This window comes from Paroedura picta, chromosome 1 (assembly GCF_049243985.1).
Source record: "Paroedura picta isolate Pp20150507F chromosome 1, Ppicta_v3.0, whole genome shotgun sequence".
Classification (NCBI taxonomy): domain Eukaryota; kingdom Metazoa; phylum Chordata; class Lepidosauria; order Squamata; family Gekkonidae; genus Paroedura; species Paroedura picta.
In genome coordinates, this window is record NC_135369.1 from 3,355,566 (window position 1) to 3,383,263 (window position 27,698).

At 50.0% G+C, this 27,698-nt stretch overlaps 1 protein-coding gene across 2 annotated transcripts in view; it reads right to left on the minus strand.

The window, feature by feature from the left end:
* Positions 1-1,389: 1,389 nt before the first annotated feature.
* Positions 1,390-27,698, minus strand: part of ANXA9 (annexin A9) — a 30,374-nt gene continuing 4,065 nt past the window's right edge. The window contains exons 2-13 of one of the 2 annotated variants that reach the window (XM_077319838.1): positions 26,491-26,651; positions 25,541-25,637; positions 23,697-23,791; positions 20,170-20,283; positions 15,030-15,114; positions 12,632-12,711; positions 10,062-10,121; positions 5,615-5,711; positions 4,049-4,144; positions 3,771-3,829; positions 3,074-3,196; positions 1,390-1,880 (exon numbers count right to left, since the gene is read on the minus strand). In XM_077319838.1, the coding sequence (XP_077175953.1) occupies positions 1,818-1,880; positions 3,074-3,196; positions 3,771-3,829; positions 4,049-4,144; positions 5,615-5,711; positions 10,062-10,121; positions 12,632-12,711; positions 15,030-15,114; positions 20,170-20,283; positions 23,697-23,791; positions 25,541-25,637; positions 26,491-26,565 (1,044 nt within the window). In that variant the 5' untranslated portion in view covers positions 26,566-26,651 and the 3' untranslated portion in view covers positions 1,390-1,817. Of the gene's footprint in view, positions 1,881-3,073; positions 3,197-3,770; positions 3,830-4,048; positions 4,145-5,614; positions 5,712-10,061; positions 10,122-12,631; positions 12,712-15,029; positions 15,133-20,169; positions 20,284-23,696; positions 23,792-25,540; positions 25,638-26,490; positions 26,652-27,698 lie in introns of both variants that reach the window. The other variant, XM_077319828.1, reaches the window with a different exon arrangement.

Consider the following 27,698-nt stretch of genomic DNA (forward strand, 5'->3'; position numbering starts at 1 on the left):
ATCAGGAGATCTCCAGGCTGCCCCGAGAGGTTGGCACCCTTGTTGGAACCACGACCTTCCGTCAGCTCCACGGACAGGGGGGTGGAGCTTAATTCCCCTTCCCGATTAAACAAAGGTGCTGCCCCTCAGGTGTGTATGGGAGCTATTTCAAACGAAATCCGGCTCCAACCTGGCAGCGACAAGATCGCAGCTGGGGAGCGGGAAGGGAAAGGCACTCTGCACATACTCTAAGATATTTTTCTTTATTATATATATTTATTGTCGCAACTAAGGAAGGGGTGAGGTCAAAAAAGGGGAGGAGCCATGCTAAGCTGGCGGGGCCAGAGGAAGAAGATCCAGCCACCTCCTCAGTTGCATTGTGGATCATTTTCCAATCGCCTGGCAAAATGTTTTATCCCAAACTCCCCCCCCCCCCTCTGCCAGAGATCTGAAAGACACATCTCTCCTCTGTATATAATCCACACAACAGCCCTGCGAACTGTTGTCCACACAACACTCCATCTGAGACCGGAAGCGACGATTCAAGGTAGCCACGCGACTATTTAAATATTAGGGTCAATCTAAACATTTTTTTTTTGGGGGGGTAGCTTTTGGCAAAGAGAGGCCATATCTTGAGCAGCCCGTTTGCCCTTAATGACGTGGCCGTGGATTAGTGCCCAGCTCCGTGACACTCCTGTGCCAGCCTTGATTTTCTAGGATCGCACCCGAACCGTGAAAGGAGGGAGGGATAAGAAGGGATTAAAAAGGGAGGAGAAACGGCAAAGCACCGAGAGAAAAGCCACAACCGAAGGGTTGGCTGGGAGGGCGGGGTTTCAAGATTTTTTCACCCCACCTACAAAAGCACTACATTCCCCCACCCCCCAAAAAAATGGCTGAAAAATTTTGTGCTGACTCAGAGTTCTGGATTCTCATTTTTTTTCCTGTTTGGCATATTTTATCCTCTTTCTAGTGTTGGGTCTGAGGGCCCCTTGCCGGTCTCCGTGTAGAGAGCCAGGGTGGTGTATTGGTTAAGAACCACTAATCTAGAGAAGCCGGGTTTGATTCCCCGCTCTTCCACAGGTAGCCAGCTGGGTGACCTTGGGCCACTCCCAGTTCTTTCAGAACTGTTCTCACACAGCATTTCTACTTGAGCGGTACTCTTAGGCCTACCTCCTGCGGTGTCTTGTTATGGGGAGATGAAATGAAAGGAGTTTGGTAAACCACTTTCAGGCAGTGAAAGGCAGGGTATAAAAACCCAGTTCTTCTTAGATTGAAACCAAGTTTTCAGGCTCAATGCAAATGGATGTAATATTGAATCGACCACCAGAGGGAGCCAACAACATGCGAAAAACCGTAAATAAAAAACTCTGAAGCAATAGCAAAAAACAAAACAAAACCCTGAAGCTACAATAATATTAATAATAAGTTTATTTGAATAGCTTTCCCGTCTCTGGTTGACTCAGGGCAGGTAACATCAGATAAAGGAGAGAATGCAGAAGAGCCCCAAGACTCTGCTTGTCCTTGTTTCATAGAAAGTTTCTACCCTTCTAGGTGACTGCTCAGTAGAAGGGATCGAGACAAGCAGCCCCAGGGGTGTCTTCCGTGGCTCAAACGTGACGTCTTCTTTCTTGATTCAGACTGCCATAACTGCAGACGGCAATCCAAAGGAGCGAGCAGCGACTTACGGAAGCTCCCCAGCCACAAATGTTGTTAGTTTTTAAGGTGCTCCTGGACACTGGCATTTTTCTACTGCAGATAGTGGGGAGGGGAGAACAGTTTCTGCAGGTGTTCGAAGGTAGACTGCCTCTGTCCAGTGTGAAATCCCTCCCCAGAGAGGCTTACAGATCTTCTGCCCGGCACAGTCCCAGCAGGACTGACCGGTAATAGCCTTGTGTTTCAGCCTGCAAGGAAATAAGGAGTGGTAAAAGAGGCATCGGTACGGAAGTTCTCTCTTTGAAAACGAGACAAGGTATCACAAATGTATAAAAGAGAGGTTTAAAAAAAAGGAAAGAGGGAAAAGATTAAAAAATATACTATATATACTCGAGTATAACCTGACTTTGTCAACACATTTTTTAATGCCGAAAAAGCCCCCCAGGCTTATACTTGAGTGAGGGTTCCCACTTACCTGTTATTGTGGATATTGTGGTAAAATTAGGTACATCAGCTAAAATTTGGGTCGGCTGGTGCTCAAGTATATATGAGTAGATGGAGATTTTTTTTTTAGAGCCAGTTTGGTGCAGTAGTTAGGAGTGCAGACTTCTAATCTGGCATACCGGGTTTGATTCTGCACTCCCTCACATGCAGCAAGCTGGGTGACCTTGGGCTCACCACGGCACTGATAAAACTGTTCTGACCAAGCAGTGATATCAGCGCTCTCTCAGCCTCACCCACCCCACAGGGTGTCTGTTGTGGGGAGAGGAAAGGGAAGGCGACTGTAAGCCGCTTTGAGCCTCCTTCAGGTAGAGAAAAGCAGCATATAAGAACCAACTCTTCTTCTTCTTCTTAGCAATCTCCTTATTCTGTGCTGACTTTGGTGTTATCGGAACCCAGCGGAGTCTAAATAATTCACAGGCCCTTCTTGTGGATTTAGTCTGATCTCCCCCATAAGGCGGAAAGTGGAAATGGAAAAATACATTTCCTCTATCCTGGTATAGCCATGCCTACAGTGAGATAAGTCCTGAGCCCTTAAGAATGCTCATTTTCAGGTCGCCTTTTCCTGGAAGTCCAGCACAGAAGTTCTCTCAATGTCTGGCAGAAAAAATCCTGGGAAGTGTAACTCAGTGGGAAGGGCAACAGCCAGGAAGAAGAGCTGTTTTTTTGTACCCTTCTTTTTACTGCCTGAAAGACCCTTCCTCTCCCTACCACAGACACCCTGCGAGGTAGGTGGGGCAGAGAGAGCTCTGAGAGAACTGATGCAAGAACAGATCTAAAAGAACTGTGACTGACTCAAGGCTGCATGTGGAGGAGAAGTGGGGAATCAAACCCAGTTCTCCAGATTAAAGGCTGCTGCTCTTCACCACCGTGCCAGGCTGGCCCTCTAGAAGCCGCCAATGACCCTCCGCTAAAGCCCTAAACAAAGTTGGGATCTTACCCGGATGAACGAGTAGAGGGACATCCCATACTGCTTCCTGAACTCCGCTCGGATGCTGAGGAGGTCGGTCTCACTGCGGGAAATCAGGATGCGAACCAGAGTTCTGTGGCTGGCCACTGGGCCCTTGCGGAAGCAGGAAGAGAAATTGAAAAGGGGGAGGTCAGGAGAAGAGCAAAAGGCAACCGCTCGGAAGACTCCCTCCTTCCGTGAAAATCTCCCACATTCTCCTGGAGCACAACCGAAAACTCAGCACTTTCTTACCGTTGAGAAACCCCTGAAACATTCTTCACGCTTTGAGAAACCCCAGAAGTGGCGAGATGATGCAGAATATGGCTGGGAAGCAGACCTGTGGACACGCCCACCCGGGGCCCCACCCCTTCCAGACCTATCATTGGCCATTTGGGGAGGGGGCGGATATGGGTCGACATGACCATATAAGATATCACCCAATAAATGGTTAATAATTTTAAAACATATATTCAAAATTAAGTAGCTCTCACCCATTAGGGAAACCCTTCCAGGGCGAATCCTGGTTTAGATATATTGAATCTGAAAAATATTGGTATTTTCTCCCAATACAGGTATAGTTTTGGGATTTGGAAATAATCAGTAATGGCCCAGCCCCTTTTAGAAACGCATGCTTTCCGGAAAGGTGCTAGAGGGAGAATTGGGCAGGCATGGAAGGGCTGGCGCTCACCTTAATCGCTTGGCGGAGTCTGGTGGCGAAATAGAGGGGGGTGTTCCTCAGGACTGAGACTGCCAGGGAGAGAGAGAACACAAGAGCATGAGAAGGACCACCTTAGATCAGGCCAAGGCAGGTGCTAAATAGTCTGGGTTCCCGTTTCCACCAGTGCGGAGAGATCCTCCCAAGACCTCTCCAAGGGTCCTCAGGTGGGGAAAACATGGACTCACTGCAGATTGGAGCCCCCCACCCTCCCTTGTTGGGAAAGACCCCCGTCCCGAGGCTGTACCTACCCAGGGTCAAGAGGACCACCTGGACGTTACGCTGGAAGAGCTTGGCCACCGATTCCTCTATTTGGAGCCCCGTCATCTTGTGGTAGGCGCTGAATACTGCACGGATAAAAAGCAAGCCGTTGACATCCCTCAAATCTCTGGCAGCCGGAGAATTTACCCCGGAGTGCTACGTTTAGCACCTGCCCCTGAAAAGCCTAACTTGGAGGGAGAGTGAAGGTTTCTTCTTCGTCAGATATTTAATTCCCCCTTTTGTTGGCCTTCATGGGGCCCCCAGACTCAAGCTTTGTTCTCAAGTGTTGGTCTAAAGCCGGTTTGTGCTGGGGGAGGGGGGGTTTCAGATAGGTTGAGAACCAAGCTGAGGGAATGCAAGTTTACGGGCCCCGAAAGGTGCTCCTGGGGGCAGGGATGTTTGGGGGTTGTAATTTGAAGGCGGTCAGAAGAAGGTCAAACATGGAGACCCCTAAGGTTGTGGGGAATCCATGTGACTACTGCTTGAATCATAGAATAATGGAGTTGGAAGGGGCCTCCAGAGTCATCTAGTCCAACCCCCTGCAGAACGCAGGAAGCTCACAACTACCTGCCCACCCACAGTGACCCCAATTCCATGCCAGGATGATGTCCCTCCCCCCAAAACCCCCAGAATCCCTGACCAGTTTGGCCTGGAAGAAATACAGGGTGCAAGATGTATCAGTGGGGTGGCCTTCCTCCAGGGGGGTCTGGAGACCTCCAGGAATTACGGCCGGTCTTCCAATCACACAGATCAGTTCCCCATGAGGAAATGGCTGCTTTGGAGGGGGGGCTCAGGAGCATCACGTCCCTGAGAAGTCCCCCCTTTCCCTAAAACCTCTTCTTCAAAGACCTACCTCCAAAACTCTAGGAATTCCCCCCCCCCCGAGGGTGTCAATCTCTTGTGCAGGAATTGCTGTGTACAATCCACAAACAGTACTCTCCTGTGCAGAAATACTCAAGTTTGCACCCTCTGAAACCCATGCACCATGTTTTCAGGTCTCTCTGGGGAATGGGGAAAAGGGTAGCCAGCTTAAGGATGGGAAATTCCTGGAGATTTGGGGCTGGAGCTGGGGAGGGCAGGGACCTCAGTGGGGTACAAGGCCAAAGAGACCACCTCCCCAAGCAGCCCTTTTCTCCAGGGGAACGGATCTCTCTGTTCTGGAGATGAGCTGCAATTCCAGTGGATCGCCAGGCCCCACCTGGAGGCTGCCATCCCTAGAAGGATAGGGGGCATGGTTGCCAGATTAAGCTTTAGGATGCTTAGGGCTAATCCTGCGTTGAGCAGACTAGATGGCCTGTATGGCCCCTTCCAGCTCTATGATTCTATGATTCTAAGGTTGTGAAACTTTTGGCAATGAAGGGGATGAAGCCTGGGGAGGACGGGAACCTCCATAGGGGCCAAAATGCCCTGAAGCCAAAGCAGGGGGACTGATCTCTGTAGTCTGGAGATGAGTTGGGAATCTCCAGGTCCCATCTGGAGGTTGGCATCTCTACACTGGGCTTAGACAGGAGCAGTTTGACATAGGATTGCTCAGTGAACCTCAGTGGTGGCCTTGCCTCTGCTTAGGTGCTCAGGGCTGCGCTGGGTCAGGATCCGGATCCACTTCCTCTCGTCCGTCCTGCTCACGTAGCCGCTGCCTGCACTCACGAGAGCCTGGGGGGAAGACAACACCAAGGGGCAGTGGATTGCATAGGATGTTTTGACACGCGTCTCAACTCTTAAGCAATGAGGGCACCCCATCCTACTTTTCCCTTTTGGATTAGAAAGGACAGAAGACAGAGGAGAAGGAGAAGAGTTTGTATTTATACCCTGCTTTTCTCTACCTGAATGAGTCTCAGTGGCTTAAAGTATCAAAACCAGAATCACTGGCCAGTCTTCCTTTCCTCCCCACAAGAGATGCTCAAGGGGGCTGAGAGATCTCTGAGAGGTGCTCTGTGAAAGAGCCCTGAGAGAACTGTGACTGGCCCAAGGTCACCCACCTGGCCTCATGTGGAGGAGGGATGGAAAATCAAACCCAGTTCTCCAGGGACTGCCAAAGACAGTATGCTGAACCTTTTAAATTGTCTTTAAAAATGGTTGTGTTTATGCATGTGATCTGATACTGCACTGTTTTTTTCTACATGCGGTGATGCCTTTGCAAGGCTTACGATGGCATTGTGCCAATGGGATTTTGGGCTGTATCAAGCGGGGCATCGTGTCCAAATCATGGGAGGTGATGGTACCGCTTTATTCTGCTCTGGTTTGGCCTCACTGTGTTCAGATTTTGGCACCCCAGTTGGAGAGGGATGTAGACAAACTGGAGCGTGTCCAGAGGAGGGCAACAAAGATGGTGAGGGGTTTGGAGACCAAGACATATGAAGAAAGACCAAGCTGGGGGAGCTTGGTATGTTTAGCCTAGAGAGGAGATGACTGAGAGGGGATCTGATAACCATCTTCAAGTATTTAAAAGGATGGAGCAGAGGTTCTCTCTTTCCCTGGACGGACGGACCAGAACCAATTGGATGAAATTAATTCAAAAGAAATTCCATCTTAATCTCTGGAAGAAGTTCCTGACAGTCAGAGCGGTTTCTCAGTGGAACAGGCTTCCTCGGGAGGTGGTGGGTTCTCTATCTTTGAAGATTTTTAAGCAGAGGCTGATTCTGTGAAGGCTCAAGGGGGTGGCAGGTGACAGTGGATGAGTGATAGGGTTGTTAGTGTCCTGCATAGTGCAGGGGGCTAGACTAGATGACCCAGGAGGTCCCTTCCAACCCTATGATTCTATGATTCTAAATTCCGTCTAAACCTCTGGAAGAAGTTCCTTACAGTCAGAGCAGTTTCTCAGGGGAATAGGCTTCCTCAGGAGGTGGTGGGTTCTCCATCTTTGGAGATTTTTAAACAGAGGCTGGATAGCCATCTGATGGAGAGGTTGGTTCTGTGAAGGTTCAAGGGGGAGGCAGGTTACAGTGGAAGAGCTAGATGACCCAGGAGGTCCCTTCCATGATTCTATGATTCTATGAGACCAAAAACACACTAGTGTTTATTCATGCGAAAACAGGCATCCTTGATACTGTCATAAAAGAAAAGTCATTGTAAAGCTAGTTTCAAACACTGTACAGGATCCATGTGGAAAAGAGGGGGTAGCCCAATGCAGAATCAAAAATACTATGGTGGGTTTTCCGTGGTGAAACCACCACCACCTACAGAATTTAAAAAGATATCCTTTTCTTGCAGACTTTTTGCAAGGTATCCTGCCGTGCATAATATCCCCAGATTAGAGTTTGCTGCTCTTAACCACTACTCCCAACTGGCGCTCCAAATCAATCCAAAAATGGCATCACCAGAGTTTTAGGGGGCAGAACAGTGTAAAAGTTTTCATTTCTACTTTTCGGGTGCTTCACTATCTGGGGTCCAGTGTGAAGGTCCTGCAAGGGAACTGAGAATAGAGTAGCTTGTCTCGGTTACCTTCACGTTGAACCCAAGAAGGTGAAACACCCTAGAAGTGTCTTCTCTTCATTCATTCATTGATTCATTAATTCATTCATTGATTCATTCATTGATTCATTGATTCATTCATTGATTCAACTTGCATACCGTCCCCCTGTCTCTGAGCCCTGGAACTTCCGACGTACCCTGAATATTGCACCATGGGCTTTTCTAATGCTCACCCCTCATTCCCTATTCAGAATTAGGATACTGCATGACAACTGGCTCCTCATCTAGATGTGGCTAGAACAGACGAAATTCTTACTTTCTTATCCATAAACATGGTTACCGGCATGCATTCCCAAAGACATTTGCCTCTGGGGAATCCCGTTCTGTCAGTGTTCTGCAGCAATCAGTTCACATTAGTGCCTTGCCTGGGACCCAGATTAATAGGCAGACAGGCAGAGACGAAGAAAATGAAACAGGACGATGCCATGCTAGCTCAAAGGACATCATAAATATTTAATCTGAGCCGTGTTAAAATCTCATTTAGAAACCACATGCCTATGGGTTTTCACATAAGCATCTCTGTGTGGTATACAGACAAATGTCCAAATATATTTTAAAAGTCTATTAAAAGTCTATTAAATTGTATAATAATAATAATAATAATAATAATAATAATAATAATAATAATTAGTTCATTTAGATAACCCGCCCGTCCCTAGTTGGCTGTGGGCAGTAACACCAAGATTTAAAACATTCAATTTCACATAAATTATACAAGAAAAAAAGTTATTGAGATTATATTAAAAGCTGAGTCCTCAGCATTAACTGCCAATGAACGAATGGTGCTGTATTTACCGGCTTAGGGCCAATGCCTGATATTCAGTCAAATGGCAGTTAATTATAAAATATAATAGACTTTTTAATTTAATTTAATTTTTAATTACAGTGGCTTAGCTATATGTTTCATCTGTTTTCTTTAGATCCAGGGGCATAAGCAACATTGCACATTTCAAAGAGTTAGCCATCTGGCATTTTATGAATATTATATCATCACTTATTCCACAGGTGGACATCTTAGCACGAGGAAGGGAGCTCCCCACCTCCTTAGGCAGCCCCTTCCCCTGCTGAACTAGACTCCTAGAATCCTAGAGTGGGAAGGGGCCATGCAGGCCATCTAGTCCACCCGCTGCTCAGTGCAGGATCAGCCTCAAGCATCCAGGAGAAGGATCTGTCCAGCCGCTGCTTGAAGACGGCCAGTGAGGGGGAGCTCCCCACCTCCTTAGGCAGCCCTTTCCACTGCTGAACTAGACTCCTAGAATCCTAGAGTGGGAAGGGGCCATGCAGGCCATCCAGTCCCACCCCCTGCTCAGCTTGAGGCTGATCCTGCACTGAGCAGGGGGTGGGACTAGATGGCCTTTGTGGCCCCTTCCCACTCTAGGATTCTAGGAGTCTAGTTCAGCAGTGGAAGGGGCTGCCTGAGGAGGTGGGGAGCTCCCCCTCACTGGCCGTGTCAAGCAGCGGCTGGGCAGATCCTTCTCCTGGATGCTTGAGGCTGATCCTGCACTGAGCAGGGGGCTGGACTAGATGGCCTGCATGGCCCCTTCCCATTCTAGGATTCTAGGAGTCTAGTTCAGCAGGGGAAGGGGCTGCCTCAGGAGGTGGGGAGCTCCCCCTCACTGGCCGTCTTCAAGCAGCGGCTGGACAGATCCTTCTCCTGGATGCCTGAGGCTGATCCTGCACTGAGCAGGGGGTGGGACTAGATGGCCTGCATGGCCCCTTCCCACTCTAGGATTCTAGGAGTCTAGTTCAGCAGTGGAATGGGCTGCCTCGGGAGGTGGGGAGCTCCCCCTCACTGGTGGTCTTCAAGCAGCGGCTGGACAGATCCTTCTCCTGGATGCTGGAGGCTGATCCTGCACTGAGCAGGGGGTGGACTAGATGGCCTGCATGGCCCCTTCCCACTCTAGGATTCTAGGAGTCTAGTTCAGCAGTGGAAGGGGCTGCCTAAGGAGGTGGGGAGCTCCCCCTCACTGGCCATCTTCAAGCAGCGGCTGGACAGATCCTTCTCCTGGATGCTTGAGGCTGATCCTGCCCTGAGCAGGGGGTGGACTAGATGGCCTGTATGGCTCCTTCCCACTTTAGGATTCAATGATTCTATGATTCTAACCCGATGTGGGCAGAGAATGATCTTCAAGGGGCAGGAAAGGGGTGAGGGGAGAGAAATCTGAGTGAATCTGAACATTTTCGAATTACCTTTGGCACAGAAAGTGAAACAAGGGGGAAAGTGGCACGAAACCACTCTCAGAAAAAAAAAACGATGGGAAAGCGGACTGCAAGGGGCAAATTCAATGAAGAGCAAAAAAGAAAACCTGATGGATATGCGCAGTGAGTATAAAGAGAAATGCAGGAAGAAAAAAAGAAAAGCCCAATGCACTGCACACACTTGTGATGTGACTGCGATGAACAGTCACTGAATTTCCCAGGAGGTGAATGAATGCTACCAGTCAGCAATTCATGGAAGCAATTCTTGGCTTGCAGAGCCAGGACAGGGCCTTCTCCTTCCTGCTTCTGCCACCCCTGCCCCACCTCTCTCACCTTGGCGTCTTGTTCGATCAAGACGTAGTCAATGACCCCAGAATATTTCTCTCGGCTGGTCTGTGGTTGACGCAAAGACAGAAAACGAGACGTTGGCAATTAGGCTGGGCAGTACACAGCTTCAACCCGATCATCTCACTAGGAGGGCTCAAGGAAATGTTCAGTTTTCGTCTGTGTCTGTTTTCAAGATTTGCAAACTTCACGGCCCAAATCAAAGTTTGGGTCAGCGGCACCTTGAAGGTCTACAAAGTTTAATTCTGGGTAGAAGGTTGAAGGAGGGTGAGCGAGGAGCACAAAAGCTTCGGCCCAGAATTGGCCTTAAAGGTGCCCCCGGACTCAAAGTTTGATCTATCTGAAGACGTCTGCATGCACACGAAAACTTCTACCCAGAATTGAACTTTGTGGGTCATAAAGGTGCCCCTGGATTCAAACTTTTGTCACTTCAGATCAACGCCAGAACTTAACTACCCAGGATACCTTTATCAAGGATGAAACGATTTAGGGGAGACAGAACATCTTTAACCCTTTTTTCCCTTCCTCGTTGTTCAAAATGAACAAGGTGACACCTGACATGGCTCCCTGGCCTACCGTGACAGAAGCTAGAGAAGAAGAAGAAGAGTTGGTTCTTAGATGCCGCTTTTCCCTACTCGAAGGAGGCTCAAAGCGGCTTACAGTTGCCTTCCCTTTCCTCTCCCCACAACAGACCCCCTGTGAGGGAGGGGAGGCTGAGAGAGCCCTGAGATTACTGAAGAAGAACAAGAGTTGGTTCTTAGATGCCGCTTTTCCCTACCCGAAGGAGGCTCAAAGTGGCTTCCAGTCGCCTTCCCTTTCCTCTCCTCACAACAGACACCCTGTGAGGGAGGGGAGGCTGAGAGAGCCCTGAGATTACTGAAGAAGAAGAAGAGTTGGTTCTTAGATGCCGCTTTTCCCTACTCGAAGGAGGCTCAAAGCGGCTTACAGTTGCCTTCCCATTCCTCTCCCCACAACAGACACCCTGTGAGGGAGGGGAGGCTGAGAGAGCCCTGAAGAGTTGGTTCTTATATGCCACTTTTCTCTACACGAGGGAGGCTCAAAGCGGCTTACAGTCGCCTTCCCTTTCCTCTCCCCACAACAGACATCCTGTGGGGTGGGTGAGGCTGAGAGAGCCCTGAGATTATTGAAGGAGAAGAAGAAGAATTGGTTCTTAGATGCCGCTTTTCTCTACCTGAAGGAGTCTCAAAGGGGCTTACAGTCGCCTTCCCTTCCTCTCCCCACAACAGACACCCTGTGAGGTGGGTGAGGCTGAGAGAGCCCTGAGATTATTGAAGAAGAAGAAGAAGAAGAGTTGGTTCTTATATGCCGCTTTTCCCTACCCAAAGGAGTCTCAAAGGGGCTTACAGTCGCCTTCCCTTTCCTCTCCCCACAACAGACATCCTGTGGGGTGGGTGAGGCTGAGAGAGCCCTGATATCACTGCTGGGTCAGAACAGTTTTATCAGTGCCTGGCGAGCCCAAGGTCACCCAGCTGGTTGCCTGTGGGGGAGCGCAGAATTGAACCCGGCATGCCAGATTAGAAGTCCGCACTCCTAACCACGACACCAAACAGAGACAACTGATATGAAGGTTCTAGAACAGGGGTAGTCAAACTGCGGCCCTCCAGATGTCCATGGACTACAATTCCCAGGAGCCCCTGCCAGCTGGCAGGGGCTCCTGGGAATTGTAGTCCATGGACATCTGGAGGGCCGCAGTTTGACTACCCCTGTTCTAGAAGATGATGAACGGCCGAGCTTATCCTCGAGCCAGTCGAGGAGACTCTTCTCGCCTCCACGGTGCCCCTCAAAAACTGTCATTCTAGGCGAGGCCTCAACCTTTTTGAGCACCTTTGGAATTTTGACACGATACAGTGGACACTGCCCCAAAATGGCTGCTGCAGGAGGCGGAGCCAGGAAAAAAATGGCGGCCAACAGCTCACCTTCAGCCACACCATGAAGATCCTCGTGCTGTGGTGAGAGGCCAAGCAGTATTTTTAACCAGCCTGCCCAGCCAATCAGACGTCCACTGGCTAATCGGAAGGCTTGCTGGGCAAACACCTCCTCCAGCCTCACCCACTTTATAAAAACAACTGGTGGGTACCAGTTTGGTGTAGTGGTTGGGAGTGCGGACTTCTAATCTGGCATGCCGGGTTCGATTCCCCGCTCCCCCACATGCAGCCAGCTGGGTGACCTTGGGCTCGCCACGGCACTGATAAAACTGGTCTGACCAGGCAGTGATATCAGGGCTCTCTCAGCCTCACCTACCCCACAGGGTGTCTGTTGTGGGGAGAGGAAGGGAAGGCGACTGTAAGCCCCTTTGAGCCTCCTTCAGGTAGAGAAAAGCGGCATCTAAGAACCAACTCTTCTTCTTCTTCTTCTTCTTCTTCTTCTTCTTCTTCTTCTACTAGGAAAGTTGCCAGCAAGTGCCATGGCACCCAAAGGGAGATCTAGATGGTTATCTCGATTGGTCTAGTGGTTGACCTGGCCCTGCGCATAGACTTTTGGGTGGTGGCCCCTATTTTGCCAGAGGAAAACCCATCCACTGTTTGGATTCTTATTACCTTGATCAGGGCAAGGAGGAGGTCCTTGAAGCAGCCACTGGGTCCAGATGCGACGTCCGCCTCTAAGTCCGTTTTAAAGTCTACAGGTGGTGGAGGAAGAAATTCGGATTGTTGGGTGGGGGGAAACAAATCCAGAATAAAAGGATTACACTCAGAGCGTCACAGGTGGGGGGAACAAATCCAGATTAAAAGGATTACACTCAGAGCGTCACAGGAAGCAGCGTGGAATGTGAATTCAGAAGGGGGCTGCCAAGGATACAACATCTCCAGAAAGTGACTGGAATGGAATCAGCATTTGGTGACCAGAGGAGGATGTAGGGATGCCAACTGCAGGTTGCATCCTTCCTGGAGATTTGGGGATGGATCGGGGAGAGGGTGGCGTTTGCAGAGGGACCTCGATGGAGAGCTGTGGGGTGTAGGAGTTCAAAGCGGCAGACTGTCCTGGACAACTGAGTTTGATTTCCCACTCTTCCTCCACATGCAGCCAGCTGTGTGACCTTGGGCCAGTCCCAGTTCTCTCAGAGCTGTTCATGCAGAGCAGTTCTCTCAGAACTTTCTCACCCCCACCTATCTCCCAGGCTGTCTGTTCTGGGAAGAGGAAGGAAAGGTGTTTGTAAGGGACTCCTTTGGGTAGTTGCTGTTTATAGCCTGTTTTTCAATCCACAAGGGAGACTCAAAGAGGCTTACAATCACTAGCCCAAGGTGACCCAGCTGGCTGCATGTGGAGGAGGATTTAAACCCGGGCTCACCAGATTAAAAGCTTCTGCTCTTAACCCCAACATTACTCTAATTGTGAAAATCAGGATACAAATAACCCCAGCTCTTGTTCTCTAACACCTGGGGCTTATCTGCACCGGGTTTTTAAACCTTGTTGAGTTCAGCTAAACAAAAGCCATCTGCACCTAGCCCCAATCTCCACTCTGATGCTACTCGCTTTTTTCTACCAATCTGCACTGCTCAGGGTTGACTCAAACCACATATTCCCCAGCATATCCAAGAGTGGATTATCTCTGTTTCCTCAGAGAAGTGCAAGCCCGTGGCACTCTCTTCCAGGTGCAGATGGCCTGCCTTGGATTCCCTCTCTGCACCAGCTGCTGACTGAGTTTTCTGTTGATCGGTTGTGTGCAGCAGAAGCCACCCCTGTGAGTTTCTTTTCCTCCATTTCAGCTCTGGCTTCATTGTGTTTAAAGTTTTGTGCTGTAGAAGTATTTTTTTCTGCTTTGCCTCGCCCCTTCAGCACTCCTATCAGAGGAGCTGCCTTCAGCTGCCATCTCTGCTCCCAATCTGGATGCTTGCAAAAAGTCAACAGTTGTTAAAAGGTCCACAGGCGGTTAGCTTCAACACAACTAAAGCCATTTAGTAAAGCCCTTGTATTGATACCACAGCTATATGAGTCCGGCTGGCTGTGGATCCAATCTCCCCCCTCACACACTTTTGAAAAAGTTTTTAAAATGATCAAAAGTAAAAAAAAATGGTGTGTTTTTTAAAACACGAGCTGTTCAAAAGCTAAATAAATAAATAAATGAAAACTCCAGCATGGGGGAAAAAAAGAAGATCCACAGCCAGCCCTAAACTCATAAATTTATGGATTCAATGCAAGTGCTTTATTAAATGACCTGTCCCAGTTGTGTTGAAGTTAACAGCCCTGTGTAACATTTTTACAACATTCACGGACTCTTTGAAATGGTTTCTCCCCACACGAACATTGAGAGCAGATTGGGAGAAGGAGGCAGCTGAAGGCTCCTTCTGATAGGGTAGTCAACGTGACTAAAGCAGAAAAAAAAATACTTCTACAGCACAAAACTTTAGACTCAATGAAGCCAGAGCTGAAATGGAGGAACAGGAATTCAAAAGGGGCTGCTTCTCCCGCACACCAACCAATCAGGAGAAAACCAATGACCAGCTCCAAAAGTGGGCGGGGAAATCTCAACAAACCGATTTTTCTTATTAGCATGCAGAGTTAAACTCTGCAATTTGGAGGAGAAAGCCCAAGAATGGAAACAGGTGCAGAGTGCAGGGACACGAGATGTGGATTAAAGAGATACCACTTCAATTCAGTAAGAACTGGAATTAAACTGTGAGCGCAGATAGAACTCAGAATCATAAGAACAAATGTCTGATACATCAGACCAGGGAGGGCCCATCTAGTCCAACCTCCTGTCCCGTGTAGTGGCCAACCAGCTCCTCTATTCCTGTGGCCATGACTCCACCCTCTGGCCACGCATGCCACATTTCCATTGCTCCCTGTGTAAAGTAGTATCTCCTTTTGTCCCTCCTGTACCTACTGCCTGTCACCTGCTTCCTTGGATGCCCTAGAGGTCTAGTCTCTCGCCTATCCACAACGCTTCAAGCAATACAAAAAGGGAAACATGGGCCCCTTGAGGCCCTCCAACGTTACCGTGCTTGTAAAAGTCCAAGATTCCCCGTAGCTGTTGAGCTGGCCGAGTGCAGAGGATTTCAGCCAAGGTGGCTCCGTCTGGGCCCTGCGGAGAGTGGGTGACCTAGTGACCAAAAGGACACCAATTCTGAAGGATGTAGCCGTTTTCTGCAGTTGCCAACTCCAGCAAGGGAAAGCCCTGGAGATTTGGGGGCAGTAAGTGGGGAGGACATGTTTTGGGGAGGCAAGGGAGCCAAAGCACCCACTTTCTTAGGGTGCCAATTCCTCCAGGGAAACTATACACCAGCCTATATACCAGCTGAAATTCTGGGAGGACACCAGGACCCACCTGGAGGCTGCTAAAGCTACTTTACATGAGAAGTCTGCTGTATGGCAAGAAAATTGAGGCACTTTAGACAAGGGAAAGGACTGTGGCTCAGGGGCAGACCACCTGCGTGGAATGCAGAAGGTCCCCGGTTCAATCCCCGATATCTCCAGCTAAAAGGACCAGGCAGGAAGGGATGGGGAAGACCTCAGCCTGAAACCCTGGAGAGCAGCTGCCAGGCTGAGCAGGCAATACCGTTTGGTCTTCTCTCACTCTGTCCAAAGGTCAGTTGCAACTTGGGGAGATCTCCTGGAGGATGACAACCCTTTGTGAAGATCGTTGGCACTCACTGGTTGGTGAGTAGGGCTGCCAACCTCCAGGTGGTGGCTGGAGAGCTCCTGGGATTACCACTGATCTCCGGATCACGCAGATCAGTTCCCCTGCAGGAAGTGGTCGCTTTGGAAGCTGGATCCCATGGTGTTATAGGCTGAAGTCCCAAGTCCCACACTCCTCAGGCTCCACCCCCCAGCCCCCTAGGTATTCTCCCCCCCTGGAGTTGGCAACCCAGGTGATGAGGACCTGCACGGACCAAGAATTATCCCAACCAACTGACATATCACGAGGGCTGCCGGTCAGTTACCAGTTCCAGTTTGGGAAATTCCTAGAGATTTGGGTAGAGGAGGGAGCCTCAGCAGGCTAAAATGCAATCAGAACCTGCCGTTTCTTCCAGGAGAAGGGATCTTCCTTGTCCGGAGACGTAATCCTGGGAGATCTCCAGGCCAAACCTGGAGGTTGGCTACCCTAAGTGCCAGGGACACCCAGTCTTTAGAGCGAGATGCTCTAAAGATTCAAGATTCAAGGTGGTGGCAGGTGACAGTGGGTGAGCGAGAGGGTTGGGAGCGTCCTGCCTAGTGCAGGGGGTTGGACTAGATGACCCAGGAGGTCCCTTCCCACTCTGTGATTCCAGGATTCTGTTATTCTAAGCTTGATTTGGCCTCCCTACGAACCCGCCCTGCCTAACTTGTTTTAGTCGCCGCCCTTCTCGGGCTGACTCAGGGCGGGGAGCATCAGATTAAAAAAACAGCACAAACGTAATCCAGACAATACGACAAGCCTGAGCGATCCAATTAATTAAGGCTTCATGTTATTCAGATTACAGCAAAGCTGCCCACTTTACGATTTTTAAATCTCCGGGTCAGTGTTTAGTCTAGTCGGTGGAAGGTGAAGCAGGACTTTGACCTGTTCTCCAGAAAGCTGACTTAACGCCTTTTCTTCCTGGGGTTCCTGCAAAGCTAAAAGCAGAATCGAGCAGGGCCCAGACTCTAAAGTAAGAACAGGTTCGCAGGGACGATCCGGGAGAGGAGCTTCCTGGCCAGCCTCGGGACTAGAGTTGCCATCTTCGGGTGGGGCCTGGAGATCTCCTGGGATGAGAATCCATTTTCAGCCTACAGCAGTCAGTTCCCCTGGAGGAAATCATAGAATCCTAGAGCTGGAAGGGACCTCCAGGATCATCTAGTCCAACCCGCTGCCCAATGCAGGAACTCACAACTACCTGCCCACCCACCGTGACCCCAATTCCATGCCCAGATGATGCTCCCCCCCAAAAAAAAACCCACCCAGAATCCATGGTCAATCTGGCTTGGAAGAAAATCACAACCCAGCTGCATGGGAAGGTGGACAGCAGGAGCAAGAGGAAGGGACCACTTTGGAGAGGGGAGGAATCTTGCTGGGGTGTTCCCCCCCCCCCGAAAATCCAACCCAGAGCAAGGGGGCCGATCCTACTGGGCCTGCCACTCAGCTGAAGGACCAGTCATCTGTTTTGGGGGGAAGAAGAAGAGTAAGAACTCCAGACCAAAGGGAGAGAAGGAGGAGAATGCTGAAAGTGAAAGATTTTGCGAAGTCAGAATCCACAGCGGTGCTACCATAGAGTTCAAAATACAGATAGGCCAGGGCCCGAAAGAACCTTCCTATCACTATATGTTGCTGTTCTTTTGTTAGGTAGTGGTGAATTTCTTGCATTCTGCAGGGGGTTGGGCTAGATGACCCTGGAGGTCCCTTCCACCTCTATGATTCTACGACTGATACTCTCCCTTCCTTCTGATGGGATGAGGGGTGAGATCCCTTGTTCTGAAGAGAGAAACTTGGCGTCCAGAAGGGTTTCGTAATCAGGCCAGGCTTGTTCTTGGCTGGGTCTTGAAATATTGCCCATGGCAAACTGGCCTCAAGGCCAGAGGGAATAGCCATTAACTGTTTATATTACCCAATTGAAGGCGGGCAGAGAAAGGGGGAAGAGACAAAAATTGCCTTTTGTGACCTTTTCCAGTGACTTGGCATGATGGTATTCGGGTGGTACAGTGGGATGTGCAAAGGGTGGAGACCCAAGGTTATTGTCTTGACCCGAAAGAATCATAGAATCATAGAATAGAATCATATGGACATCTGGAGGGCCGCAGTTTGATTACCCCTGCTCAAAACCTTCCAACTTTGGTAAGTCAATTTATTCTATCTTTACTTATCTGCATGGCATGCAGCAGTATGGGGTGAGAATGACTCAATTTTGACTTCGCCTTGAGCTGTGCCGCTGGCTACCGAAGACTTATTTCATTTTTAAAAGGTAAAGGTATCCCCTGTGCAAGCACCGAGTCATGTCTGACCCTTGGGGTGACGCCCTCTAGCGTTTTCATGGCAGACTCAATACGGGGTGGTTTGCCAGTGCCTTCCCCAGTCATTACCGTTTACCCCCCAGCAAGCAAGCTGGGTCCTCATTTTACCGACCTCGGAAGGATGGAAGGCTGAGTCAACCTTGAGCCGGCTGCTGGGATTGAACTCCCAGCCTCATGGGCAGAGCTTTCAGACGGCTGCCTTACCACTCTGCGCCACAAGAGGCTCATTATTTCATCTTTACTACATCTTGTTTTCCTCCCCTCAACTTTTTCAAGAAACTGCTGTAATAATTTGGCCTCTTCCTACGCCCTTTTTCTCTTCAATTAAACTATCCAATATGGGTGGAAGCAAAAGGAGGAGGAAGCTGGACTGTAAAGAGGAGCAAACGACCTTGTCTGCTTGTAAACAAAACAGACTGGATGAATTGTTTGCACGCAAAAGCTCCGTGGTACATAAAGGGGCAATTTCAAGATTTCAAATCGCTCGGCAAGCCAGGCAGATAGTCGAGAACAATGGCCAGCAAAAGTCCACTGCGGAGAGGAGAGGGAGCATAATAAGCACGGGGAAAGATTATCTTAAACAGGTGAAAGAGGCTTCCCCACGAGGCGGCGGGTTCTCCATCTTTGGAAGTTTTTAAGCACAGGCTAGATAGCCATCTGACTGAAATGCTGATTTTGCAAATTTAGGCAGATGGTGATTGAGGGGGCGGGCAGGAAGGGATGGGCCAGGGTTTGTCTCTTGTGGCCCTTCCTTGCAGACCCAGGGAACTGCTGAACGCCACAGTGGGATGGAAGATGAATTCCCTCCAGGCCAGGCTGGATTCTTGAGATTTTTTGATGTGTGTGTGTGTGGGCGGGATCATTTGAACATGGAATTGGGTGTGGGTGGACAGGTCGTTGTGAATTCCCTGCATTGTGCAGGGGGTTGGACTAGATGACCCTGGAGTTCAATTCAGAGTCAATTCGGAGTCCCTGCCAAATTTCGGGCAGTCACCTGTGCTTATTACATGCCTGTGGTTATTACATATCTTCTTGTTAACTTACGTAGCTTCCCCCTGGATCCAAAAGACAGGGAAAGGCCTTTGGGGCAGGTTTTGGGGACCTTCTTGTAGACTGTCCATCTGTGTGTCTTATTTTGGGGGGGACTGTAATGCCAGGAAGGGCAGTGACGACTATTCCCCTTTTACTAGCTACAACTGACATGCGCCTGACCCTGGGTCCTGGCTGCCCCTATCCAAAAGAAAATCTAAAGATACTGAATGAAATTATGCAGGCCTCAAGTGGGCACAGTTGGTTTATAGACTGGATTGGATCATTTTGAATGGTACAGCAGCAGAAGATCGTCCTGCAGAATTTACCTTTTGGGCAGGGAATAAAAGGAGCACAACTGATTACATAATAACAATGAGGTCCATTCCGCACAAATTTAATGTAGCAGAAGGCTTGCAAATTGTAAACGCTACTAATTTGCAGTTCCGCAAGACGTCACACACAATCTGCAACACTCCTGAAACAGTCCTGCAAATTGCTTCCTTTCTAGCGATTTTTGCGAGACCAGAAACATGTGGGAAACGATTGAAACGCTACTGGATTCCACTACAAAGGCAGGTATGCGTAATGCCGATATTGCACTATTTAAAATAGCGTTTCCGCTTTCAGGAACCAATTGGCAACATTGGTCCTTGTGCGGAAACACCCTAACAATAACATCTAAAAATTTGATGCCTCCAGGATCCCCAACTAAAATTGCATCTGAGACAAAACAGGTATCCAAATTGTCCTTCCAAACATGGTTTGATAGTGAATGGGAGGGGGTCTCTCAAAATGTGTTTGAGAGACATGCACATCTGCCACTTGACTGAGATCCACCAAGTGGCTAGTGGCTTATTAGGACTGGGAAGCCTTGAGTTCGAATCTTAGCCACAAGCAAGGCCACTGTATGGCGTCCTGACACTCACATTCTCTCTCAATCTAACCTGCTTTGCAAGGTTGCTGGGAGGATAAAACTGAGAAAGGGGGTATTCAAGGAGTGGAAGGAAACCAGCAGGAGAAAAACATTTAGAAAGACAGTTTCTTGCCGCACAGAAAATCAGTAGGATGGTTAAAGGGCCAGGGCTTTTTTCTCCAGGCTGATGGCATCTCCAAGCAGTGCTGAGCCCGCATCAAGCTGTACCTTCATGGCCAGTTTGATCTCATGAGCATCGTACTGAGCCGCTGGCTTCAGCAGTCCCACCACAGCTGTCTCCAAGTTCCCGGATACGGCAGCTTGCAGGGTTTTCAAAAGATCCTGGAGGAGGAAAGCAAAGGGAGGTTTTAGAGGTGGCACCCGTGGGCACTCAACAAGTGTTTATAGAGAGTGGGTGGGGGAGGCGGGGCTTCTCTCCTGGGAGCCTTCTAAATGGCCGTCGGAGATCTGATTGGCTGTGTGGATTTTTTATGAGAACAACATTCAGTCCTTTTAATAGAGACTTTAGTCTCCGAAATGGACACGGAAGCATTTGCCTGGCATGGAGGTCAATAAAACTCTGATAAGGGAGTGGGACATTGTCCTCCAGACCTGACAAACACAAGGAAACAGGCCTCTTCCGACAGTCCCTTAGAACAGTGGTCCCCAACCCCTGGTCCGGGGACTGGGACCGGTCCATGGATCAGTCGGTACCGGGCCGCGGCTCCTCCTTGTCCTCCTTCCCGGCTACTGCCTCGGGGGCTGCCCTGCCACTCTGCCACTGGCTCACCTTTGGTGCTCTCCGGTGGCCGCCATGGCTGGGGCTCCCCCTTGGCGTGGCACTGCACAGCTGCTGCTGGCAGCGCCCCCCAGCATGTGGCAGGAAGTCAGGGGCACCAGCAGGAAAGCAAACGGAGCAGGGGCTCAGGCAGTGGTGACGTCCCTCGGCAAAAGACTACCCCCCCCTACAGGGCCTCAGTAAAATTGTCAAGCGTTGACTGGCCCCCGGTGATAAAAAGGTTGGGGACCACTGCCTTAGAAGGCATATTCCAATCCACATTGCCCAGGGAAGAAATGCATCTACAATGATGCTTTCTGTGACAGCCTTCTTTAGAGCCATTTCCGTACATGTACAAATGTGATCGAAAAATGGAGGGAAGGAGGGATGGGTGGGTGGGTGGAAGATGGGTGGATGGATGGATGGATGGAAGGGAGGGAGGGAGGGAGGGAGGGAGGGAGGAAGGAAGGAAGGAAGGAAGGAAGGAAGGAAGGAAGGAAGGAAGGAAGGAAGGAAGGAAGGAAGGAAGGAAGGATGGACGTTGGTTGGTTGGTTGGTTGGTTGGCTGGCTGGCTGGCTGGCTGGCTGGCTGGCTGGCTGGTTGGTTGGTTGGTTGGTTGGATGGATGGATGGATGGATGGATGGAAGGATGGGTTGATGGATGATGGCAGGAAGGAAGGAAGGAAGGAAGGAAGGAAGGAAGGAAGGAAGGAAGGAAGGAAGGAAGGAAGGAAGGAAGGAAGGAAGGAAGGAAGGAAGGAAGGAAGGGTGGACGGATGGATGGACGGATGGACGGACGGACAGACAGACGGATGGAAGAATTGAAGAATGGATGGAAGGGTAGAAGTATAGAAAGATGGGTAGATGGAAGCATAGATGGATGGATGGACATTCTGCTAGAAGCTCTGCCTGTCTCTAAGGTTCAGCCACTCTTTCTTAAGGGAGGCTTTCCCTTTCTCTGGGGCTGCCAACAACCTGTAGATGTCAGGAACTTTGGTTTCAGTAGCATCATTCCTCTGACTTAATCCACACGACTCCGGAGAGCAGGTAAAGGATAAGAGTCTTTATTGACGATATTCGCAAAGCATGATAGAAATCCGAAGCCTAGCAAAGCGCAAAATGGACTGATACACAGAATAAGGATCCAGCCAGCCTTTTATAGTGCTGGAACTACAGGCGGGAAATAGGGGTTCACGTCAAAAGCACCCTTGAACTATTTAGGCGAGAAACCTGGAGACATCCAGACTGATCTCTTCCCAGATGCCAGGAAGTCTCCCACTGGCCCTCAATCTGCTCCCCTGGGAACCAAGGCCATGTGCTGGGAAGGCAGAGCTCCCTGCAGTGGGGGGAGCGGAAGCAGTTGGAGAAAGGAATGCAAAGGAAGAGGGAAGGTTGAGCACAGTGCAAATGGGAACTTGGCCCTGAAGTCAAGACGCTCGGGCAACTCAGGAGACCCCGAAAGCATGTCATATGACAGTAGAAAAGATTGTCCCATCCCCTTAAGAGATTCTCAGCTGCATCAAAATTTCCCAGGTGATATTATTGACTGCTATGCCCCAAAAGAGAACCTCTTGTGGCGCAGAGTGGTAAAGCAGCCGATATGCTGTCTGAAGCTGTCTGCCCATGAGGCTGGGAGTTCAATCCCAGTAGCCGGCTCGAGGTTGACTCAGCCTTCCATCCTTCCGAGGTGGGTAAAATGAGTACCCGGCTTGCTTGCTGGGGGGTAAACGGTAATGACTGGGGAAGGCACTGGCAAACCACCCCGTATGGAGTCTGCCATGAAAACGCTTGAGGGCGTCACCCCAAGGGTCAGGCATGACCCGGTGCTTGCACAGGGGATACCTTTACCTTTACCTTTTAACTTAAATGAATAAGCTTTAGTTCAAACTTTGGCTCCCTCAGCTGTAGAGCATGCCGTACTTGTTCATCCCAGTTTTTTGGTATTCCACTTTCAAAATTTCTTCCCTCCTATAACTTTCTTATGAGACTCTTGGGGCGCAGAGTGGTAAGGCAGCAGACACGCAGTCTGAAGCTCTGCCCATGAGGCTGGGAGTTCAATCTCAGCAGCCGGCTCGAGGTTGACTCAGCCTTCCATCCTTCCGAGGTCGGTAAAATGAGTACCCAGCTTGCTGGGGAGTGAACGGTAATGACTGGGGAAGGCACTGGCAAACCACCCCGTATTGAGTCTGCCATGAAAACGCTGGAGGGCGTCACCCCAAGGGTCAGACATGACTCTGTGCTTGCACAGGGGATACCTTGACCTTTACCTTTTTATGCCCCAAAAGATTCATTTCTGCACACTGAGCCTCTCTTAAAGGCATGGGACTTTTTTATTTGAGAATGGGCTGCAGTTAGAATCATAGAATCATAGAATCATAGAATCATAGAGTGGGAAGGGGCCATGCAGGCCATCTAGTCCAACCCCCTGCTCAATGCAGGATCAGCCCTAAGCATCCTAAAGCATCCAAGAAAAGTGTGTATCCAACCTTTGCTTGAAGACTGCCAGTGAGGGGGAGCTCACCACCTCCTTAGGCAGCCTATTCCACTGCTGAACTACTCTGACTGTGAAATTGTTTTCCTGATATCTAGCCTATATCGTTGTACTTGAAGTTTAAACCCATTACTGCGTGTCCTCTCCTCTGCAGCCAACGGAAACAGCATCCTGCCCTCCTCCAAGTGACAACCTTTCAAATACTTAAAGAGGGCTGTCATGTCCCCTCTCAACCTCCTTTTCTCAGGGGCAGAGTCTCTGCTTGGCAGGCAGGAGGTCCCCGGTTCAATCCCCGGCATCTCAGGCTAAAAGGACCAGGCAGGAGGGGATGGGGACGACCTTTGCCTGAGACCCCGGAGAGCAGCTGCCAGCCTGAGTAGACAATCTTGAACACTGATGGACCAAGGGTCTGATTCTGTATGAGGCAGATGCATGTTGGCAACCCTAGGCCCTCCTCACAGGTGACCAATGACCTCTCCTCCTCACCTGTTGCGTGAAGTTCTGGAAGCCTTCGGCGATTTGCCGTCTCTGTTCATTGGTCCTGTTGGTGATCAGGTGGGTTATGGTTCTGTAGTCGACAGCTGTGAGGTTGGGGGGGGAGGGGAGAGAGAGAGAGTTTAGTGGCCAGCGAAGCTCTGGACAGTAGACATAAAAGCATCAGAAGAGACCTAACTAGTCCAGCATCTTGTGCTGCCCAGTTGCAATCCAGTTCCTCCAAGGCCTTCAGAAGAACATCAAAATAGTCCTGCTGGGTGAGACCTCATATTTCGTTTACATGGGTGTGCCACCTAATGCAAGCTGGGGGAAAAAGAAAAATACCTGTTGTTTTTTTTGGGTGTGTGCATGATTTTTCGGCTATCTGAAATGGCTGAACCTGAACAATCCCAAAAACATTTGTTAATTTTCGGGACCACTGGATGGCCCCAGGTGATGTGCCTTCGGACGCTTCCTGTGCAGCTTCCAGAAGATGTTTACATTTTAAAAGTACGATATTCCCTTTCAGGTTTAAATGCTTTCCTACCCTCCATCGGTAATGGCAGAAAGTGAAGAGGAACTAAAGAGCCTGTTGATGCAGGTGAAGGAGGAGAGCGCAAAAGTTGGCTTGAAACTCAACATCAAGAAAACGAAGATCATGGCATCCGGCCCTCTCAATTCCTGGCAAATAGATGGGGAAGAAATGGAGGTAGTGACAGATTTTATTTTCCTGGGCTCCAAGATCACTGCAGATAGGGACTGCAGCAAAGAAATTAAAAGACGCTTGCTCCTGGGGAGGAAAGCTATGGCAAATCTAGACAGCTTCCTAAAAAGCAGAGACATCACCCTGCCAACAAAAGTGTGTTTAGTCAAGGCTATGGTCTTCCCAGTTGCAATGTATGGCTGCAAAAGTTGGACCATAAGGAAGACCGAGCATCAAAGAATTGAGGCTTTTGAACTCTGGTGCTGGAGAAGACTCTTGTGAGTCCCTTGGACTGCAAGGCGAACAAACCGGTCAGTCCTAGAGGAGATCAGCCCTGCCTGCTCCTTAGAAGGCCGGATCCTGAAGATGAAACTCAAATACCTCATGAGAAGGAAGGACTCCCTGGAGAAGAGCCTGATGCTGGGAGCGATCGAGGGCAGAAGAAGAAGGGGGCGACAGAGAAAGAGGTGGCTGGATGGAGTCACTGAAGCAGTCGGTGCAAACTTAAATGGACTCCGGGGAATGGGAGAGGACAGGAAGGCCTGGAGGATCTTTGTCCATGGGGTCGCAATGGGTCGGACACGACTTCGCACCTAACAACAACAACCCTCCATCGGGGGCAACAGAACCGAACCATGTGGTCCAATCTTTTACAAAATTGGTGTGTGTGTGTGTTTTTTTTGCCAAGGAGAGGCCCGAGCAGGTATGCTGCAAATTTGGTACCTCTCCCTCTGAAAGAAGTCCTCAGGTTCAATTATACCTGTGTGGTTTGTTTTTCGCACCCCCCCCCCCACACTGTTCACCCACCCCTCAGTTCAGGGCCTGCTTAGCCATGGTGGCAAAGAGGGAGATCTTGGAGGCCGGTCATTTCTCTGTCCTCCTAACCGACCTCACAGGAATGTTTTGTAGATCAGTGGTAGTCAACCTGCGGTCCTCCAGATGTCCATGGACTACAATTCCCATGAGCCCCTGCCAGCGAATGCTGGCAGGGGCTCATGGGAATTGTAGTCCATGGACATCTGGAGGACCACAGGTTGACTACCCCTGGTGTAGATGGAAAAAATCCACAGGCAGACTCTTGGAGTGACCACTGGAACGACGCTGAATAAAGACGGCCTAAAGAGTAGTAATAACAATAAATCTAGCACGATACCTTCCCCTGTGAGGGCATCGAGGAGAGTCTGCACATCTCTCTCTACTTCGAAGCTCAGGAGAGGCCGGATGGTCCCCAAAGTGCCCCAGACGGCTGTCTGGATAAAGACATCGCAGAAAAGGGAACCGTCAGAATGGCGTTCATGTACTGGTTGGCTTGTTTATTAGATTTGTTAATCGGAAAGATGCATGCAGGAATGAGGGGGTGGACCAACGTACTACGGGGACAAACCCCATGCGGATATGGTCCAAGTCCGGATTAATGTTAGAACACAAGAAGAGCCCTGCTGGGTCAGGCCAGGGAGATCCCATTTCGTCCAACCTCCCATCTTACCCAGGGGCCAGCCAGTCCCTCTTCCGCCTCTCCTCCTAGGGAAGGGACTCCTCTACACTTTCCCCATCTCTGCAGGATCCTTTGGGGGCATTATAATGTCAGCTTATTCTCAGTCCCTTTCCTAAAAATCCCTGATAGAGAGTTTTCCTTTATCACCCTGGCAATGCTGGGCCGACGCTTTGTGGAGCTCTCTTCTCTGACCCCGAGATCTTTTCCCCTCCCCTCCAAGTTCGGGGCACTAAACGGCGGCCTGCTTAGACTCCTCTATCACTAAGGCGAAACCCCAGAAAGAAAGAAGAAGAGTTGTCTTTTTGTACCCCACTTTTCACTGCCCAAAGGAGTCCAAAGCGGCTGACAATCGCCTTCCTAAAACAGGCACCCTGTGAGGTAAGTGGGGCAGAGAGAGCTCTGACAGAACTGCTCTGTGAGACCAGCTCTAACAGGACTGTGGCTAGCTCAAGGTCACCCAGGTGGATGCATGTGGAGGAGGAGCGGGGAATCAAACCTGGCTCGCCAGATTAGAAGCTGCTGCTCTTAACCACGACACTACAGAGGCTCACGGAAAGGAAGAAAGGAAGCATCCAGGGCATCCCCCCCCCCCAAACACACACACTCACCTTCTCAGCCAGGGGCAATTGCCTGAGGATCTTATTGGCCAAGGAGCCCTTCTCCGGCGTGCCGGCAGAGGACATCCTGGATCCACGGGAGCTGCCTGCAAACCCTCGGAGACGACAGAAAGGTGGCTGGCACCTGCAGCCTGGCAGTTACAGGAACCCACCTACAAGGAGGGAATTTGTTTTTTATTGATCGACCAGTTTGGTTCACGAGAGCTTTTCTTCCTCACGGAGCTCGGAGGAGCTGACAAACATAGATAAATCACCCGTAAATCCAAAGACATTAAAAAAAAAACATTTAAGACCAGAACTCCAGACTGCTGGAAGACATCAGCAACAGAAGGAGAAGGAGAAGGAGAAGGAGAAGGAGAAGGAGAAGGAGAAGGAGAAGGAGAAGGAGAAGGAGAAGGAGAAGGAGAAGGAGAAGGAGAAGGAGAAGGAGAAGGAGAAGGAGAAGGAGAAGGAGAAGGAGAAGGAGAAGGAGAAGGAGAAGAGTTGGTTCTTATATGCCGCTTTTCCCTACCCGAAGGAGTCTTACAGTCACCTTCCCTTCCTCTCCCCACAACAGACACCCTGTGGGGTGGGTGAGGCTGAGAGAGCCCTGAGATTACTGAAGAAGAAGAAGAGTTGGTTCTTATATGCCGCTTTTCTCTCCCCGAAGGAGGCTCAAAGCGGCTTCCATTCGCCTTCCCTTTCCTCTCCCCACAACAGACACCCTGTGGGGTGGGTGAGGCTGAGAGAGCCCTGAGATTACTGAAGAAGAAGAAGAGTTGGTTCTTATATGCCGCTTTTCTCTCCCCGAAGGAGGCTCAAAGCGGCTTACAGTCACCTTCCCTTCCTCTCCCCACAACAGACACCCTGTGGGGTGGGTGAGGCTGAGAGAGCCCTGAGATTACTGAAGAAGAAGAGTTGGTTCTTATATGCCGCTTTTCTCTCCCCGAAGGAGGCTCAAAGCAGATTACAGTCACCTTCCCATTCCTCTCCCCACAACAGACACCCTGTGGGGTGGGTGAGGCTGAGAGAGCCCTGATATCACAGCTCTGTCAGAACAGTTTTAATCAGTGCCGTGGCGAGCCCAAGGTCACCCAGCTGGCTGCATTTGGGGGAGCGCAGAATCCAACCCAGCTCGCCAGATTAGAAGTCCGCACTCCTAACCCCTACGCCAAGCTGGCTCTCCAAACTGTGGCCCTAACTTGAACTGTCTTCAACAG